The 19,561-nt window shown below is 38.6% G+C and overlaps 3 protein-coding genes across 4 annotated transcripts in view; 1 reads left to right on the top strand and 2 right to left on the bottom strand.

The window, feature by feature from the left end:
- MED12L (mediator complex subunit 12L) overlaps nt 1-19,561 on the top strand; it is a 314,505-nt gene that overhangs the window by 100,264 nt on the left and 194,680 nt on the right. The window lies entirely within an intron of this gene.
- On the bottom strand, nt 2,166-8,108 carry GPR171 (G protein-coupled receptor 171). Its single transcript, XM_026497291.4, has 2 exons — nt 7,778-8,108; nt 2,166-3,807 (listed from the first exon to the last, which is right to left on the bottom strand). The coding sequence occupies exon 2, from the start codon at nt 3,757-3,759 to the stop codon at nt 2,800-2,802; it is 960 nt and encodes a 319-aa protein (XP_026353076.1). The 5' UTR covers nt 3,760-3,807; nt 7,778-8,108; the 3' UTR covers nt 2,166-2,799.
- The window catches only part of P2RY14 (purinergic receptor P2Y14), a 52,456-nt gene continuing 50,078 nt past the window's right edge, over nt 17,184-19,561 (bottom strand). For both annotated transcript variants that reach the window (XM_026497285.4, XM_026497286.4), the window contains exon 3: nt 17,184-19,353. In XM_026497285.4, the coding sequence (XP_026353070.1) occupies nt 18,308-19,330 (1,023 nt within the window). In that variant the 5' untranslated portion in view covers nt 19,331-19,353 and the 3' untranslated portion in view covers nt 17,184-18,307. The remainder of the gene's footprint in view (nt 19,354-19,561) is intronic.

Genomic DNA, 19,561 nt, shown 5'->3' with positions numbered 1-19,561 from the left:
ATCTTCTTTTTGGTGTCAGTTTTTCTGTGTCCAGAGCTATGTCAAAAGTTGCGACAGTTCTTTCTTGCTCATCACTGGCTAAATACATTTTTATTTTTTATTTTTTGCTGTACTCGTACACATCACTCATTTCCAACATAACGGAACAATCTCACTGTGCATTTAGAGCAAGAGAAAGGGTAGCCTGATATTTTAGAGATTTGTTCTGAAGAATTTATGGATGAACTATTATAATGTCTGGGATTGGTCTTAAAATAGTTGGTGTCAAAAGTGGGGGGAGGCAGGATATTGAAGTCTGGAGTTTAGTTAACTGTTAATGCACCAGTGTGAATTTCCTACTTTTGGCCAATGTATCATGGTGATGTAAGACATTAACATTAGGGCAGACTGGATGAAAGGTATATGGGAACTTGCTGTACTATCTGTGTACCTTTTCTGTAAATCTTAAAGTATTCCAAAATGAAAAGTTAATTTAAATAAAAAGGAGAGGGGTAATAAAGCAAATACAGCAAAATGTTGGATATGGTCGAAATTGGTTGAGGATTCTGTTTCTCTCTTGGGTAGGTAGAGCTTTGCTGGTCTCCCTCTTCCACGCGTCTTGGTGTGCAGGGCACTACCCAAGCGTGGACATCTTTATTCTGTTGTTCATGTAATCCTTGGCTTCACAGTCATTCACAGCATGTAACATTCTAAAGACTGTCCACCACCTTAGAGGAAGGAGTGTGAATGATTTCTACTGTTTAAGTCTCTCATGATGGATTCTGACATAACTGTCATACAATCATAAAACAACTGCTAGAAAATTAATGTTGTAGGATACAAGTTTTTAATAGTCTTCTATCACCAGTTGCCTTAGGCCTCCCTTTACTGTGAGTGTCATTTAGAATAAAACATCAGTAAGGGGAAACGAACGGATATACTAATGTAACATTGACACTGGGAATGCTGTAGAGAGTCTGGTTCTCTTTCTTAATAAAGAGGGAAAAATTGACTAACCTATCATGCATGAATGTGAGAAGCATATAAGACTATGATTTAAAAAAAAAAAAAAAGTTCCCCCCCACCGCCCCATCTTGAAGATGTAGCCCTAGTGAGTGAAGACCAAGGAGAGAAGACTAATGGGGACTTGACCAAAAGACTCAGGAAAAGAAACTAGTGGTTTCATGTATGCTCATATGAATCCTGTCTTGATCTGTCGGCCAGTAAAAACACGTTAGACCGTCAGCAAGCACGGGTTCTAGTGGGCTGCCCTTCCAGCAGCCTGTAGCCTAGCTGTGCCCTTTACATCCTGGGGGCAGATACGGGAAGCTGAGGGGGGCTCCTGTCATGACCACTAGCTAGCTAGAATTTGTCCAGGACTCACTGTGGTGCAAGTGTGATAGGTACTTTTTGGGGTGCATTTTTCTCATCTGTTATTCTCTTCAAGCTCAGGGGATACTGAAATTGTACACCATAGTTGTCTTGGGTTCAAGCTTCAGAAAATAATTATTTTCAATACAGAACTGAAAATGACTCTGGAATCAAACTTGTTTTGTTAGTTTCCAGGAACACCTCTTTCTTTCTTTCTTTCTTTCTTTCTTTCTTTCTTTCTTTCTGACACGGGAAAGTTTATTAAAGTGAAAAGTGCACTCTTGAGATGTGAGAGTGGGCGAGCTCGTGCTCGAGAGAGCTGCCAGGAACACCATTTCTTAATCACTGCCCCTAATGCAAATGTATTACCAATCGTTGTAATATAGGCTTTTGCTATTGAAATGAAAAAAAAAAAAACCCACAAAGCCTCAGGTATGGTTATCTAAACTTTTGAATCTTCTTTTTCCTAAATAAGTCTTTTATTTTATACCATCTATTGAGTCCTTTCTGCATTACTGGCAGTAGAGAGAATTTGATCTAAAGGTTGTGATCCTGAGAGCTGCGGGCCCCCTGTGGGGTCAGACTCAGACGTGGCGCCAACCAGCCCAGCATGTGCTGTGTTCCCTACAAGGTCTTGCTATGTGTGTATCTGGCATGTCTATTTTAAGGCCATTTGACGAGTCCTGTTTTTCCATACCTTTGATGTGAGTTTCTAGTTCCAAAACAGTAGTTTCAGCAGTCAGTATAGTTTAACAACTTGCTTGAAAATGTTGTAGGGTCTATTTCATGTTACTACAAAAAAAGACATCACTGGATTTGTCATTAGAGTAGAAAGTCTTTATTTATAACCTACTGATAGAAGTGTATAAAGGACATTAAAAACTACCCATGTATTTCCAAGCCTTTTTAGAAGTAAACAGTCTTAGTTCCTGTGTTACAAACCAGTTAGATATTAAAAATCGGAGTGGTGAGCTAAAAGGTTACCATCTTTGAAATGATAGATTAAAAATAAACCAGGCACAGGTGGTTTCACCTAAAAATCAGCTGGACTTTTTTTGGTACGATCTAAATGGTTTTATTTAAATTGTGTTGCTTAAGGGCTTTCTGGCACCTTACATGGAGATTATTTTGCATATTTCTATCAAGAAGTCAGTTCCTGGTATTTAAATGAATACTTCATGAATGCCTCTGAGTCTGTCATAAAACTCCTTTAGATTTCAAGGATAATGCAAGGTTTTACGTTGGTCCAACAGCATCTTTTAGTTTTTTTGTACAAATATTTGGATAAAGGATCATTAACAACCACAAGAGTACTTATAGTATTTTGAAACAGTTTCTCAGTAAACCAGGCCACATATGCTAGCTGTCTTTTACTTAGTCTCTTTTCTCTTTTTCCCAGTGCTTATTGTCCATTGAGGGAGGAAGTGATAGCATGAAAAATCCCATATTTTATGCACTGTTTTCACCATTTGATTTTTCTTTTGGAGCCTTGGTCTCCTTCTGTGAAGCAAAAGTCATGTTGACTTTTAAGCGGAATGCTTTTGAAAGATGATAGTACAAGATAGGATCAAAACACAGGTTCGACACAGCAAGGAGCAGTGTAGCCTCTTTGGCTTTGAAGAGTGAAATCCTGGTCGGGCAATCAGATATTACCTCTGTCTGGCTCAGGGTGTATGGGATTCGGACAATGTGATACGGAACAAAACATATGATGTAGCCTGTAGTCACTAAAAGTATGTTGATGAGGGCTTTTTTCACATATGGATAATTTTCATTATCTTTGTTTCTGTAGAGTTGTCGAATTACAAGGCAGTTAGATATTAAAATGATGGCTGAGAAATTTAAAAATATTGCTACACATATGAAATTTGTCAGCAAATGCCAATTTCTGCCAAACTCCCTTTTGAATTCCATGCATCCCACATTTGGCTTCTCCTCGATGTCTTTGATGGGAATTATCATGTTGGGCACCGTTATAAGAAGGACCATTAGCCACACCACGGTCGATATCATTTTGGCAAATCCAGGTTCTTGTATCCGATAAATCTTGGAGCTGTATGTCAACTGAAGACAGCGATCAATGCTGACAAATGCTAAGAAGATAATTGATAAGTACATATTGATGTAGATGAGGCAGGCTGTCACTTGGCAGTGGAATATCTTCAGCTTCCAGGGTGCCACGCCCAAGTCCACAACGATTTTCACTGGTAATGCTAGAGTCAGCAGGAAATCAGCCGTAAGCAAATTAATTAAATATATGCTTACGCACCTGCGATTTGTGTTGCTCTGTATGAAAGCCCAGGTTGCAAAACCACTTCCAATAATTCCAACAAGGAAAACTAAATAAAAAAAATATGTGAATGGCTCCAGATCTGTGTAAACTGGGCAGAAGATTGAACTGTTTGTCATCTTGAGGGAAAGTAAGGATGACTCTGTCCAAAAAAAAATCCAAAGAATCTGTTTAAAAAAAGGGGGTGGGGGAGGGAGGTTAGTAATTAAAATTAAAAATGATTTTCTTCAAAAACATCTGTACTCACAACGCCTGGGTCACATTTTTCTAATTCTTAGAATTTTATTGGTGAACAGATGGTGGGAACTGATGGGAACATCATAGATTGTGAGGAGGCCTGGGTTTTCCATGGTCTGATTTCACGATTTTGGGAAATCCCATACAGGTTTGCTTCTAGAATGGATATTTTCGACATCACACTTTAGCATTCTGATAGCTTTTTCGTTACCACTTGGGTTGGAAGTTAGTTTGCAGAGGATAAGTGAACTGAAATTCTGAGAAACAGACAGAGAGGAAATGAGGGTAAAATGGTTTGGTTGTGGCCGAGCGTGAAGAGGTTTCAGTGAGGCTTCCTGGCTTGCTGTTTTCATAGATTGACAACAGCTCCTCATTCTGGAGGAACCTAGGCTGAGAGGGGAGGTAACGGGTGACAGGAAGTTGTCCTGAAATTTAGAGGGAGTTATTTTAAAAGTAGGCCCTTCATTTTGTCATCTACCAGAACGTGTTCACAATCCACACTGCATTTCATTTTTTTGTTTAGCAGGAAGAGTTGAAGGGTTAGAATCTGGCTTGAATTGGTGCTTATTCCTTCTTTTCCCTCACTCCCATTCCCCAGTACCTAGGCCTGTGATGTCCAGTATGTGGCCACATGTGACTACTGAGCGCTTGAAATGTGGCCAGCCCAAACTGACATAGGCTGTAAATGCAAAATACGCACCAGTTTTTAAAGATCTTCTCAGAAATATTATAAAAAATAATACAAGTAGTAAAAGTACACTATTTTGTACAAATAGTACAATTAGTAAAATGTCTCCATATTTTTTATATTCAGCATATGTTGAAGTGATATTTCTGATATTAGGTTAAATATATGATTAAAATTAATTTCTCCTGTTTCTGCTTTTTCAAATCCAGCTACTGGATAATTTTAAAGTACCTCTGTGGTTTGTTTTCTATTTCTGGTAAACAGTGCTTGTATAGATGTTTCTGTGTCAGTGTTTTTGAGAAATTTGACCACAAATGTATTTTAAAGGCTTCTAGAACAAGAATATATGATCATTGGTTAAAAAATTCTCAGAGAGAAGCTCAGGTATGTTAGTATGAAAACATCTAACTCTACTACTTGTTTCCTTTCACTGTAGGTTTTGAGGCAGCTAAGCCCAAAAGTATAAGACATATCCATAGAACCATTGTTATTGACACTGATAATGACAAAATCTTGTCATGTTCCCTCCAAATCTGGAACGTAAGTGTAAGTTCAACCAGTTAGGGTTCATTTACTCTCTTTGACCTGGTCCAAACTAATGCACTTAGGGCCACAGATATATCTTCCTGGTGCTGCTTCTTGGTGTGCACCCTCCTCGCGCATCTTAAACACCTTCCTTTTGTATTAAAGACCAGAAGATTTTGTGTTTTAGTAGGAAAAAACCTGATACACAACTTCTTAAAAACAGTGAATCTGGGTGACTGGGTGGCTCAGTCGGTTGAGCTTTTGGCTCAGGTCATGATCTTAGGGTCTCTGCCCCTCTCCCCACCTGTGTTCCCCCGTCTCTATCTCTCCAAAATAAATAAATCTTAAAAAAAAAAGAAAAAAAAAAGCAAATCTTAATTATAGTGGCTAAAAAGGCCGAATAAGCCCATTTTCTGAAACCTCCCTTTAAAAGTAAAACAACAACAGGGGAAAAAAAAAAACAAACCTTTTGAAGCCTTTCTGATCCTTAATTCTCCTGGTTATTTAGTATATACACCTTGGGATGAAACAATATAAGCAGATTGATAAGGCAGATCTACATAAAACTTTATAAAGTGTCATTTAAAAGGGTACATATCCTTTCTCTTTCCTGATTTGAGGTTAGGACTTTAGGGTTTATGCATAATTCATTCTGCAGTAAACTCAATGAAAATAATTGAGTACTTACTTTGTGTCTGGCACTGTGCTAAGTACTTTACATGTACTTATTTAGCCTTTCATCATTCCTATCCCATAGGTGTTATTATCCCTACTTTACAAATGAGAAAACTGTGGCACAGTGAGATTCAGTAACACCCAAGGTTATATAGTTGTAAATTATAGAGCCAAGATTCCAACTCAGACAGTCTGATCTCAGAAGCTATGTTCAAAACCACTCTAGAACTCTGTCTCAGTAATAGTAATAATCATGGTGATGGCGATGATAATAACTATTATTATAACAGCCAGCCTTACTAAGTGCTTACTATGTGGCAGGAACTATATTCTCGGCAATTTTCATGTGAAAGAGCAGAAAGAAAATATTAGTTCTTAACTTTTCCCCTAAATACTAATGAGAGAAGTTCAGATTTCAAGTATTTTGGTGTTTCCTTTTATCATATATATATTTTTAAAAACCAGACCTAGGTTCTGTCTTTTAAATCTGAATCTCCCTTACTTTCAAAGTTCCCATGACCTAGTTGCTGCAAACTGTCCGTACTCTCTTTATCCCAGTTCCCTAGATTGGTTGTATCTATACTCTGCTGTGAACTGCTCCTTCCTGCCTTTGTATTCTTGGTGGTGATAAAATTTGGGGAATCATAGGACTTTAAGGATGGAGGTAGCCTTTACTGATAGCATCTAGTCCAAGTCTCAGATCAGTTGAGGAGACTGAGGTCTGGCACTTGGATGTTGCTCAAGGTTTTCCAGCTTGTAAGAGCAGGCAAGAATTGGACCCTGTTGATCGTTTTCTAGACTTTCTGCCCTTATCCTTCCTACATCCAAATCCTTCCTATCTTAAAATGCCTAGAATAAGCTCTTCGTGTCTGAAGTCTGCTCTAGGCTTCACTGACTTCTTAGGACTCTGTTTTTTGGAGAGTAACCGTTTATTTGAACCTTGGCGTTCTGACCACCCTTTTCTTCTCTAGGTCAAAAACTAGTGTTGGTATAAATTGATCCTCATCTCCATCTCCCACCTTAGCGCATTGTTTCTTTACCAGGTGCTAGGATTTTAGGTTATGCTTTTGTATTTCAAACGCTATATGATAATTGTTAACATAGTACTAAGTTTTTTAAAGTGATCCTATTGCTCATACAATCATACAATAAAGTCTCATTGTATAGAGGGATATGTGGTAAAGAGGGTTAGAAAATTGTTTTGATCAATTAATAATTAATATTCTCTAACTAGAACTGGCCATACATACCACTTATGGGTAATTTATTTAAAAATAATTATAGCATAACTATCTGATGCTCGAGATTCCTGTAGTGCCTTGCCCTGGCTTTTCATGAACCTTAGTCTAGATTGCAGTGAAAAACAAATCTCTTCATTTAAAATTTTTGGTATGTTGATTAGAGGTTAAATTATACTCTAATAGCATTTTGTGTTCTCTGTCACAAATTTGAAAACCAAGTGCTTGATAGATGTTTTGTCAACCAATTATGTAGCCTGTGGAAATTTGAGGTGCTACGGCAGAAATCAAGATGAGATTTCAAGTGTCTCCTTTGTTTGGGGTAGAGTGCCCATTGCTTAGAAAATAAATACACTTATTAGATTTTTTTTAAAAATGAAAGTCACAATAGAATGTTCTTGAAATTACCTATCATAGTTTTTGTGGAGGAAGACATTTCAAGATCTGTTGTGCCCTGTTGTAAAGACCTACAACATGGCGTTTATCCATGTTATAAAATTGAGTTTACTGAATAGTTATGCTCACCTGTAAGTAAGTATTCAGTCTTGTATAAATTAAAAAATTTTTTTTGAGAGGAATGCTTGGGGTCATCAGAAGAGAATTATAGTGCAGTTCATAGCGAGAATCTGTTTAGAGTTTAGTAACGTTGCCCTCACACACAGCAGCCTTATTACACTTGGCATTTCCAACTTAACATGTTTTACACATTGAACATCCTAGCTTCCCCTTAGATGGAAAGATATTTGAGTATATCAAGTATTTAAAAAGGCCTACCTGGGGGTATATTCTCCGAGCCGCCGCGGGCTCGCTGCAGGTCCTCAGAGAAGCTTGAGCTGGCCGTCTGGCCTCAGCAGGAGCACGAGCAGCTCCATCGCACGAAGGTTGGCTGTACTAAAAATTTCCTTTCCTTTTCGTGTGGTTTTAAAGTGTTGCATATTGACGTAGATGAAACTGTGGTTTGTAAATAGTTTAACTGTCTGAAAGTCTCCCCGAGAGGTTCAGTTTGGTGTGTGCTTTCTTTTGTGTGTTTCTGTATTCTTTTAGAGGAAAGATTTTTATTGTCCGTTGTAGTGCCTAGCATTTTTTTTTTAAAGCATCCAAGATATGTTTTCCATCATAGTGATTTTAGAGAACATCACTTTTTATGCCTTGAAAGGGGTTATGAGTTAAATATATTAGGTTTTTAAGCAAAATTTCTTTAGTATACATCCAAAATGCTATTAGAGTATAATTTAACCTCATCAGCCTTTTGAAGTTATAACTAAAACAGTTGTTGCAGTTTGGGTTTTGTTGAGACCTCTATTAATAAAAAAAGATGTGATTTAACATAGTCTGGTAAAGTTCATGTTTTATTTATCTTTATTCTTTTTTGTTCATTGTGGAAAAATCTGGAAGTAGAAGAGGAAAATTATATGCACAGAGATAAATTATTGTTAATGGTTTTGGTACATAAATTGGCACAAATTTCAGCACAGATTTTAAAATTTTTCAATGTATATGCACACCCACTTAAAATGTTATATTGTGCTTACTGTTATATAGTTGTAATTTTTTCTTTCAAGGATATATCAGATCTCTTTCTCTTAACAAGAACAGACCTGCCATGAGCATTTGTCAGTTTGGCCCAAATAGCTTAATGAACTGAGCCTGGTATTTAGTAATAAATAGATTGTATGTAAAGGGACCCTCCTGTGTATTTAAATTGTTGGGATAAATGATCATTCTGCCTGTGGTGAGCACATGTTTACTGAGCGTCTAAATGGAGCTCAGCATGGTGAGGGACCTAATAAAAAGTCACTATCTCATCCACGTGGTCGATTGGCCTTGTTAGGTTATCTTTCTTGAATAAGTGTAGCTTTTATAAAAGAGGATATGAACTCATGTCTCAACCATATTTTCTGGAGTCCTAAGTCTGCTGGTCCAAGATTGATTTGTTAAGTGCAAAACCATTTCTTGGTCAGTTAGGGTCTGATTTCTAGTGTTGCTTCATTGGTTTGGTAGGTGCTTTGGTTTTGTGTCCCTTTCTCTTAGTAATTCTTAGTCAATCTTCCCGATGAAAATAACAACAATAACAATAACAACAACAAAAAACTTCTCGAGAATCCAAAATGAATCCTTTTGGTATTCGCTTTTAAAAAGAAAAATCTCTCAAAAGACTAAATGAGATGTCAAGCTAAAGGGAATTTAGGGAGAGTTTAAGGGAACTTTAGGGAAAAAAAACCCCCAAAACAATGTAAGGATGCTTATGATGATAGTGGCCATTTGTTTCGCGTATTCTGGTGTTCTCCCAAATTCATGTAGTAATAGTACCAATAGTGAATATGAATAGTAATTATTAATGCTATTATTATCACCATGCTGCAGAAGACGACTTTTTACATATATTCACTTACAAATTAGATGAAAAACCCAAATCTTAAACTTTGTATTTGGTTTTTGGTTAAGAACCAATGTCAACTCTCATCGTAACAGTGCTAGGAAAGAATTTGTGTGCGTTGTTGGAGATAGGACTCAATGAAAAATACACTTCAGAAAAGACATGCTTGCAGCTTGTCAAGTAAGTGAGCAGTGATGCTCGGGGTTTATATGCAGTGGGGAACAGAGAGGCTGGGATGCAGAGGATTTGGTGAGACAGAGCTGGCTGTCGGTGGAGTGGTGAGTGGTTCTAACGTGGTATGCAGGAAAACTGGAACGAAAGATTTTGGGTAGTAAAGTTTCTTTTTTCTTTTTTTAGGTAGGCATATCTATATGTTTACTTCCCTGTTCACTTTGGTGGGGTTATACCCAGACAGAATTAAGAAGTATATTCAACTGTTCTTAAAAGTCTGTAGCCACAGTTTTTTTGTCTGGATTGCCAGATAGAAAAGAGCTGAAGGACCCTAGTTCTCAGTTTTCCATTTCCTTTTTGGAATGGTGAGAAACCCATCTTTTAATAGTGAAACTAAACCATGTTCTTCCTTATGAGAATGACCTTGAGGCAATCTGATACTCTGTGGAAGTTTATTCAGGTGGAAATATGCTTTTTTGGGGGCTACCATCCCTGTTTTGTTTTTAACACAAGTTCCATTTGAAATTTCCAGAAGTCACTTCTTTATCTGTTTCATTAAGGACGAATGTTTTTCAGAGTGTATTTTGTTAGTTACTGAGCGTCTGGGAACTTACATATCATCACTAACCCAGTATTTTAGAAACCCAAGTGGGAAGAAGTGAGGTGAAGTTATTTTTCCCTGACCTTGGTCATGGCAATACTTTTTAAGAAATGACGTGCTAGTTACTTTAATGGATATTTTGTTTAAATAAAAACTGAAAGAGCAAAATTGCCCCATGAATTGTCAAAGAAAATCTTACTGTTATGCACACAAATCATGCTTTTGATTTTATTGAACACAAATACCAAACAGTATTTCAGTAGGAATGTCATTTTTATGTTTAACATTTGTAAAATTTGTTTTCTAAACGTAGCATAGTAGTCCTTTGGAGCTAACAAGGAATGGGAAAATGAATATTGGGGTAGGTAGCCACTGCCACAGCCAGACATGGGTCTGAGAACTTAATTTTCTTTAAGAAAATCCATGATACATTAGGAAAGCCCACTCTTGACAGATGGGGAAACTCAGGCCTTGTCCAAAGCTGCACAGTTAGACTCCAGTGACCCAGCACTTCATTATGCTTCTTAAAATGAAAATGTTGGGTGGAAACAGTGGTTACAAAGGAGGCCAGCAGGTCCATGCAGCCACCCCCTGCCCTCCTGCCCCCTTAGTTTGAATTCCAGGACCACTGAGCGGTGGGAATGGTATGCTGCTGTGCCCACTCTTTTCCTGGAGTTTGCTGCTCAGGATGCCCTCAACTCAAAATAGTTTGCATCCTGAAGCTTTTTTATGATCTTTGGGTAGGGGGCTATTCCTTGGTTAAGAAATGCTGGTGATCAGGACATTTCTGCCGTAGTGCGTGTGCGGCTCTCGGTCTGCCTTCTCTCTGGAACCACTGTGCTTTAGGTTCACATTTTGAAAATTTTTTTAAAGCACGTCATCCCCTTGCCCACCTGGATTAGTCCAAAGACTTTTTCCCCTGACTCTCACTGAGATTGGCAGCTTCAAATCTGAGAGCGACAGATGTGATTAGGCAAGAGTACTTTTTAAGTGAGGCATAGACAGACAACAGGGCTTCCGGGGTGTTGCTGTTTCTGCATTTACTTAAGCACTGTCTCGGTTTTCCCTTTTTAATGAAACAGAGAGTATAAGTTGGAAATATTTTGAAGGCAAAAGTGTTTTGCATATTCTTGGAATGTGAACTCAATTATAAGAGTGGCTGAGTATATTCATTCCCCTTGCTTGTCCTTTTGGTTTTCTGCCTTTTTATTGACTGTACAGTGTTACTGGGTCAACATACAGTTCATTTTACCTTTCAGTTGTGAGGTCTGAATGTGCTATTTGATTGGTGGATATGAAATAATTAATAAGGGAAAATCCCTAAGAAAGAACTTTTAAAGGTTATCTTGTTTCTTTTTAGTCACCGAAGTTCATTTTTTCCCCCTTGAGTGGTTATGGCCTGTTTCTTAAGAAGTTGTGAATAACACATTTTCAAAGCTCAGAATACATTTTACAAACTCTGTTGTTATCTTCCAGGAGAAGGTTCTCTGGAGAAATTCGCCCTATCCCTTGCCATGTTGTGAGTCTTTGTTTTTTGATCAAGTACTTAAGGAAAATTCTAACAAATGTGTATTGACTGGGGGCTGTCCCCCTGGCTCCCATGCTAGAGAATATTTTTGCTATGTTTAGAAGGTTACGGTATAGAGGGGGTGATAAGGGATCTGTGGACCCTGCAATGACACTGTTAGAACTGGTGGAAATCCAGGAAGTATAGTCCTCTGGCTGAGGTACGGTGAAGAGATGCTTCTGTGGAGGGAGGGAATGGAGTCAGGTATGGGGGATGATGCAGATGACTGAGATGTGGGGAGTGTTTGGTGATTCTCAGGCAGTCTGGGTGCTTGGAGTATCTGAGCAGAATCTGCATGAAGAAAAGGCTGAGACCAAATCTTAGATCACTTTAGTCAATCTTAGATGGTTTACTAACCCTGGAGGGCTCAGTACTCAGTAAATCTGTGGACGTTGGATTCCGTAGTGTTAGGGGAGAAAGCAGAAGACAAGAAACCAGGTAGGGGGAATATTATGGTGCGGTCATTTTGAGTGAGAAGCAATGAGGAGCTGAAATTAGATGGGAAAGGATGGGTGCTGGGAACCATTGCAGAAATATGGTATGTATGGGGCTATGATTTACGGCTGGGAGGGGCATAGACTTCAGTTTCAGTCCTGGCAAGAGAAGTCTGAGGAGAGAATCCAGTTTGACCGGTAGAAAGGTGAGTTTGAGTATTGGCTTACTATGTTTTTAGTGCTACCTCATTATTTGATAAAGCATAGATTGCTTTTTATTTTATTCCTTCTCTTTTAAATAGTAAATATTCCTTAGTGCTTTGTCAGGCATAATCAGGACATTCTGCTTCTGCTTTTGTTTGTGTATTCATTTGTTTTTTGGATTCCATATATAAGTGAGATCATACGGTATTTGTCTTTTTGTCTGACTTATTTCACTTAGCTTAATACTCCCTAGATCCATACATGGTGTTGCAAATGGCAAGATCTCATTCTTTTCTATGGCTGAGTAATATTCCATTGTAGATATGCACCACTTCTTCTTTATCCATTCATCTATGGATGTACACTTAATTGTTTTCATATCTTGGCTATTGTAAGTAATGCTGCAGTAAACATAGGGTGCATATGCCTTTTCAAATTAGTGCTTTCATTTTCTTTGAGTAAGTGCCCAGTACTGGAATTACTGGATCATATGGTATTTCTGTTTTTCCTTTTTTTTAAAGATTTATTTATTTGAGAGAGAGCGAGCATGGGGGGAGGGCTAGAGGGAGAGGGTCTTGCGTGGGACTCAATCCATGACCCTGAGATCATGACCTGAGGCAAAAGGAAGAGTTGGACGCTTAACCGACTGAGCCACGAAGGTGCCTCTCTTTATTTTTAATTTTCTAAGGAACTTCTGTACTTTTTTCCACGGTTTGGCTGCACCAGTTTACGTTGCCACCAATAGTGCACGAGGGTTCCTTTTTCTCCATGTCTTTGCCAACACTTGTTATTTCTTGTCTTTTTGACACTAGCCATTCTGACTGGTGTAGGGTGATATGTTATTGTGGTTTTGATTTGCATTTCCCTGATGATGTTTTCCTCATGTTGAGCATGTGTCTGTTGGCCATCTGTAGTTCTTCTTTGGAAAAATGTCTGTTCAGTCCTCTCCTCATTTTTGGATCATACTATTTTTGTTTTCCTAGCTTTGAGTTTTATAAGCTCTTTATATATTTTGGGTACTAATTCCTTTTTGGTTATATTGTTTGCAAAAATCTTCTCCCGTTCAGTAGATTGTCTTTGGTTTTGTTGATGATTTTTTTCGCTGTGCAATAATGACGGCATTCTGAATGTAACTTTATAAACACTTAAGGAGCTCTTATTTTTTTTTATTTTATTTTTTAAAGATTTTATTTATTTAACAGAGATAGAGACAGCCAGCGAGAGAGGGAACACAAGCAGGGGGAGTGGGAGAGGAAGAAGCAGGCTCATAGCGGAGGAGCCTGATGTGGGGCTCGATCCCAGAACGCCGGGATCACGCCTTGAGCCGAAGGCAGACGCTTAACCACTGTGCCACCCAGGCGCCCCGGAGCTCTTATTTTAAATAGCATTGGTAGAAGTCCTGGTTTTCCTATTAAAAAAATAACATTTTCCTTTTTATTTACCTAACTACTTTCATAGTATCAACCAGATAAGAAAATACGTTTGGTCATGGCATTGAAATTTTTTTTTTTTTTTTTTTTAGTACTGGCATTTTTTTTTTTAATAACTAGAAAGTGAATTTAATATGGAGTTGAAATTGGTGGTTAATTTACAAACAAAATGAAGATTAACTTCTCATTTTAGTCAGTAAATATTGGAGAGAGCTAGTGTTCCTTCAGAAAGCTATGGTGTAAAAAGTAGAATGTAAATAACAGCTTGAAAAAACTCCTAGTTAAATGTAGAGAATCTTTAGGGATTATCAAATTAAGTAGTGTGAAGTATTGTATGGAGATGATGAGAGCCACATTTCCGTGGCCTTTTATGTTGGGAGATGGACTGATAGGAAAGTAAGCCCTTAGGACTTTATCATGCACTTTGGGGGAAGATTTAGCAGTTATACCAGTGACCTGGGATTTGGGAGGGAAGCAGGAAGTAGTATACCTCTGGGCTTCGCCTGACGTACTGACACCATGTGGACTGGAGCTGGTGACATCTGGAGGTTGAAAGTAGAGCAAGATGATTCTGGGTCCAGAGTCTTATATTTTAGGTCCCCACAGCACTGAAGGTAACAATGTTTGGGAATTGGGTTGAGATGGGTCACAGAGATCTTAACTGTGACCATGAGAGAAGTCAGACTTATGCAATGAGCACATTCAAAAAATATCAAGTAGTCTTTATCATTGAAAATACTTTTCATATATTCTCATTGTTGTTGAGATGGGCCTGTAACACCTCTTTTCATGCTTGTACTCCAACTTCTTCGCAGGTGGGAGAGATAGAAATGGAGTAGCTTCTTATATTTTCTGCCAACCCTGAAACTGCTTTGGAGTGCACCTAGGTAACAGGGAACATTTTCCAGGTCCTTCTGTAGAGAATGCTGTCATGCAAGTCCTCAAGTGCTTAGGGTGCCCAGGGTGGCTCATAAACTCAGGTGCCTATGGTGGAAAAGAAGACACGATACACACAGTTGTAAGAAACAATAGAAAACAAGGGAAGCTGGGGATGATAGTGAGTTGAGAGCTTCTGTCTCACCAAGAGAGGCCAGTGGGCCCTTAGCTGCAGCCAGTTGTTTCCCCATGTTTTTATTTGTTGAGGCAGCAATTAAAAGAAAATACATCTGTGGCTAGAAGACGATATGCCACTGGCTGCTTTGCAATATGTGGACTGCAGAAATCTAATAGAAAGGTGTTCAAAAGTGGCTCTTGGCCATGACTAAAAATCCCCCATTAATAGGAATTCTTATATTTTAACAAACCATGATTCCATTTTGATGCGTAATTGACTCAGCTACCTATACGGAAATACTCTGAAGCATTTTTTGTTTGTTTGTTTTTTTATAAAAGAAACATCTGTGATAAGAATCAAGAAACAAAGATCATAATCATCTAAGATTACACATGAAACCTGCCCACTGAGATGCATGAATCTTACAGTGGTTGTTTACAGAAGGTTGCCTGCTACCAGTGGTGCTCATACGGTGGTTATCTCCTCAGCCTCTGGACTCTGTTTTCCCAGCAGTAAAAGTGAGGCTTTTCCTTTGCGAAATTCGCTTGCCCCAGTTCTTGTCCATAGGGTTATCACAGTGCCCACCCTGCCTCTAATATCAGGGTCCGGCCATAATTGACAACCAGCATGTCTGATTCCACTGGCCTTGGGTTGGGATGGAAAATGAGCCAGTATGACCCAATGAGAGCCAAGTCCCAGGTTTCTGAAGAAATTCTCTGGAGGACTGACTGTGGAGGTTTAAGGTCTAGAAGTGCTGCTTTCATTTTGCTGCCATAAAAAAAGAGCCCACGGGTCCTTTGAGTTGAAACTAATACCATGGAAGATGGCTGCAAAAATGGTAAAAATCCAGCTTTAGTTACATCAGCTGAGGCCCTCTATCAGCCCTTAAATTAAGCCATACCCACAACTATGGGCATTTAGGTCTGTTAGCCAGTAAATCTCTTTTTATTGCAGAAGTCCAATTTTAGATGTATTTTTTTGTCACCTACAAATTAATTCTGATACATTGGCTTCACCTAGAAGACTGATCCAGAAATTCTAGAAAACACCCTTATACTAAGTTTTGTTTCTACTTGATGATGTTAGTAAAGTATATGCCATTAGCTCTCTATTCTGTCCTTAATCCCATTGCTGCTATTTCTATCTTTTGACTCTGGACAAGAAGAAGAAGAAGAAGAAGAAGAAAAAGTATCTTTATTAATACAGAAAATAACTGTGACATCAGACCATCCCCCCAGAGTGATATGAGATTTCCTTTTGGGTAAACCGCACCGTGAGGTTTGTGTGAGGTGGGGTTGGGAGAGAACTGGTGTGGTGTGGTCTTCAACGGTAAAACGCTGCTACTACCTTGTGCTCACCAATTCTCTGCAAGACACCAGTGGCATGCAAATCATCTTTTCATGACAGGACATCCCCACAGAAAAACCACTTTAACAACATGTGGCTTTCCTTTCCCATGTGTCACTTTTTAAAATACTCAAGCTGTTGCATCGCACTGCTTCTACAATATGTTTGTTATTTTACCTTCTCAGAGGTGCATATATGTTACAGTAAACTAGCTACAGAAATTATTCTATGACATAATTTAAAAAAGTAGCACTGGTCATCTCAGGGAAGTTTCGGGATTGATCCATTGCTCTACTATGTTTTTTTGTTGTAGTTCTGGACCTGTTAAGCAGTAAGCGCTCATTAGCTGTTGCTTCCCAGTATTCCTACCTGGCTTGCATGTGGTTTCCTGGAAAATCTTGATTTCCACATTACCCATGTGCTTTAGTGCAGTGGTTACAAAGACATTATTTGGTGCTTCTCATTTTCTTTTTTCTTTTCATTTTTTCCCTGTGGCCCAGTGGGGGCGGGGTGCATGTAAAACACCAGTATTTAGTCATTTATTCTGGCGAGGGAGAATTGTGAAGAATAAGCACAGCCAATTTCTTTTGCAAATGTATTTAGCCAAACATATATGGCAAGTTTAGTTTTGCCAAGCATGTTTGTCATAGGTTGGTGGTTTGTTTCTTTTTGAGAGGACACTTGACCCAGAGATGGGAGCAGGGAGTTTTTATGAATGTGGAAGTTGGACACAAAGAGTGAATACCTTTCCAGCTCTTCTTCAATTTAAGGTGTATTTTCTGAGTTTTTCCTAAAATCTGATGAGGCGCCAGAGCATGTGAAATACTTATTTTGGAAAGTCTGTGGCAAATAAAAATTTTGAGTACTCTAGGCAACTGTCTTCCTTCCTTTATGCATAATTAGCATATTAAAGAAACCACCCACGTCATGACTGTGAAGAAATTTGGCATTATTTTTTCCTACCTTGATTTTTAAGAAAGAAAAACCGAACACTATTGAAAATAATTTCTTTATTTGTATATATACAGTAAGGGAAAAAAGTGTATACACATGACTTACAAAAATGTTCGAGAAGAACACTTAGAAGATGACCTGGTTATCTTCTAGCCAGTTAATAGCAGAGAAATAATTTAGTTTTGATAGCTCACAAGCCAGCAAGCATATCCTAATCTGCACATTTTAAATTCAACTGCTTTTTCAGAAAATGTGATATGTAAATTTTCATTTTATGTGTAATTATTTACTCATAATTGTAAATCTTAGATTTTCTTTTTTTCAAAGTCCAGTTGTTTTCTAGGGAAACTGCTTCCCCTGCCCCTAGATGTGTGTATGTACATGCTGTGTATGTGTGTGTGTCTTTGTCCCAGTCACATATTTTTTCCCTAATACCATTGAACAGGGGAAGTTGCCAGCAACACTTACCAATATCCAGCTTCCTTCAATAGAGTCCACTTAAAAATATTTTAACACCAGAGCTGTAGGCTCATTTAGGGGCTTAATAAGTCTTCATATAAAACATATTTAAAATGTATCTTATTTTATCCTCACAATGCTATCAGAAAAGAAATACTGTATTTTCTCTGTGAAGAAAATTTCTATCAACTTTCCTTTGAAATGCCATGAGATAAATCAGTAGGGGATTTAAGTAATTTTCTTGGTGTCTGCTTATCTTCAAATCAGAAAACACTTGACTTTTTCACTACAAACAGGTCTCTAATTCTTTATTAAATTGTGCTTGCTTTTAAGTTGATCTTTAGTGACCCTGTTGAAAAAAAAATCACATAACTTAATCCTTGTATTTAGAGACGGAAGACGCCCCAGTGAATTACCTTTATTGCTTCCTATTTTCCTTATGCTATTTAAATTTCTTCATTAACTGACCAGGCTAGTGATTTAAATCTTCTGTTTTGATGGAATAAAATGGAGTAATGCATGTATTACTTGTTTCTCTGATGTTATAAAAAAGCAGGGCAACATATAGTTTGTTTTTATTATACTAAATTGGATTGTAATGCCTAGAGATGATACTTATTAGCATGGACATGTTTCTTATTTAGTCTTATGTAACTGAAGATTGCAGTGTAGTGTACACAGATTTTGTTTGAAAGGAAGTGGGAATTCACAGAGTGTCTGTGCTTTCATGCGTTGCATTTCCTCTTTTGGTTTTGGAAGTTTCTGAGTCATGCTGAGCTTTTAATGGGATGTGCAGTTTCTTACATAAGATTTCTCTAAATGGCTGGCATAGAAAGAAATAAATAATAGGATCTAGGCATACGTTTGCAGCCGACAGTAGCAGAGTGAATTCTTTTACATAGAGCAGAATTTCTTTTGACTGGCAGCTGTAATGAGCTTCTGTTTGGCTCTTCGTGTAGGGGATTCTGGCAATGTGGTAAGGGACAAAACAGACAAAAAACACAAACACGATGCTGAATATGTTGCGGCTAGATTTCTTCTTGACTGAGATGGAATTCCTTCTGGACTTCAGGTGGGACTTGAAGATTTTCCTTGTGATCGCAGTGTAGAAGATGACCAACAGAAAAAACACAGTCCAGAAGATGCCCACAAAGATGTAGTTGGATGCTTTGTGCCACTTGAGTCCCAGTTCATTTTTCAGTTGCACACATTTTATATGCGTCCCCTTCCCGTCTGTGGCATTCTGGTTGGTCAGGATGATGTTGGGGACGGCCAGGAGGAGCATGAGCATCCAGACCATCACTGACAGGAGTTTGCTGTGATTCGCTGAATGGATGAAAGACGTGGAAAGAGGCTTGACAATTTTATAGTACCTGTCAAAACTGATGAGCCCGAAGAACACGATGCTGACGTACATGTTGACGTAGAAGAGCACAGCCGACACCCGGCACACGAACACGTTGATCTGCCGCGGCCCGAGCCCCGAATCCGCCAGAATCTTGAAGGGGAAGGTCAGGCTCATCAGAAAGTCGGCAACGACAATGTTCTTAAGGTAGATGATGAAACTCTTGGAGCTGGCCACGTAGAAGAATATCCATCCAGAGACGCCGTTGAGCAGGGTTCCCGCGACGAAGACCACGAAGTACAGCACAGGGATGATCTGCTGAGTGATGAGGATGTTCCGGGAGCAGGACTCCTCTGGAGGCTGTGCGGTGGTGGAATTGATCATTTTGTAACTTCTGGCGGTGAGGCCTGGGAAGCAACGTCAAGGTTTCACTCAAAGGGCACTTAGGTGTCTAATGAATAATTTGTTGAAGAGTAAAACAAAGGCCAGTGGGTATATTCCAACCTGTCATGTTCTTGAAATTGAGTGTTAGCTCCATATTAGTTAGAGACCCCCTCCTCTCTGCCTCCCGTCCTCCCTCCCTTGCTGTCTTCCTTCCTTTTGAAAAGGGAAGAA

This window comes from Ursus arctos, unplaced genomic scaffold (assembly GCF_023065955.2).
Source record: "Ursus arctos isolate Adak ecotype North America unplaced genomic scaffold, UrsArc2.0 scaffold_20, whole genome shotgun sequence".
In the NCBI taxonomy this organism is placed as follows: Eukaryota; Metazoa; Chordata; class Mammalia; order Carnivora; family Ursidae; genus Ursus; species Ursus arctos.
Note: the sequence above shows the minus strand (reverse complement) of the source record. Positions and strands in the feature narration are given on the sequence as shown.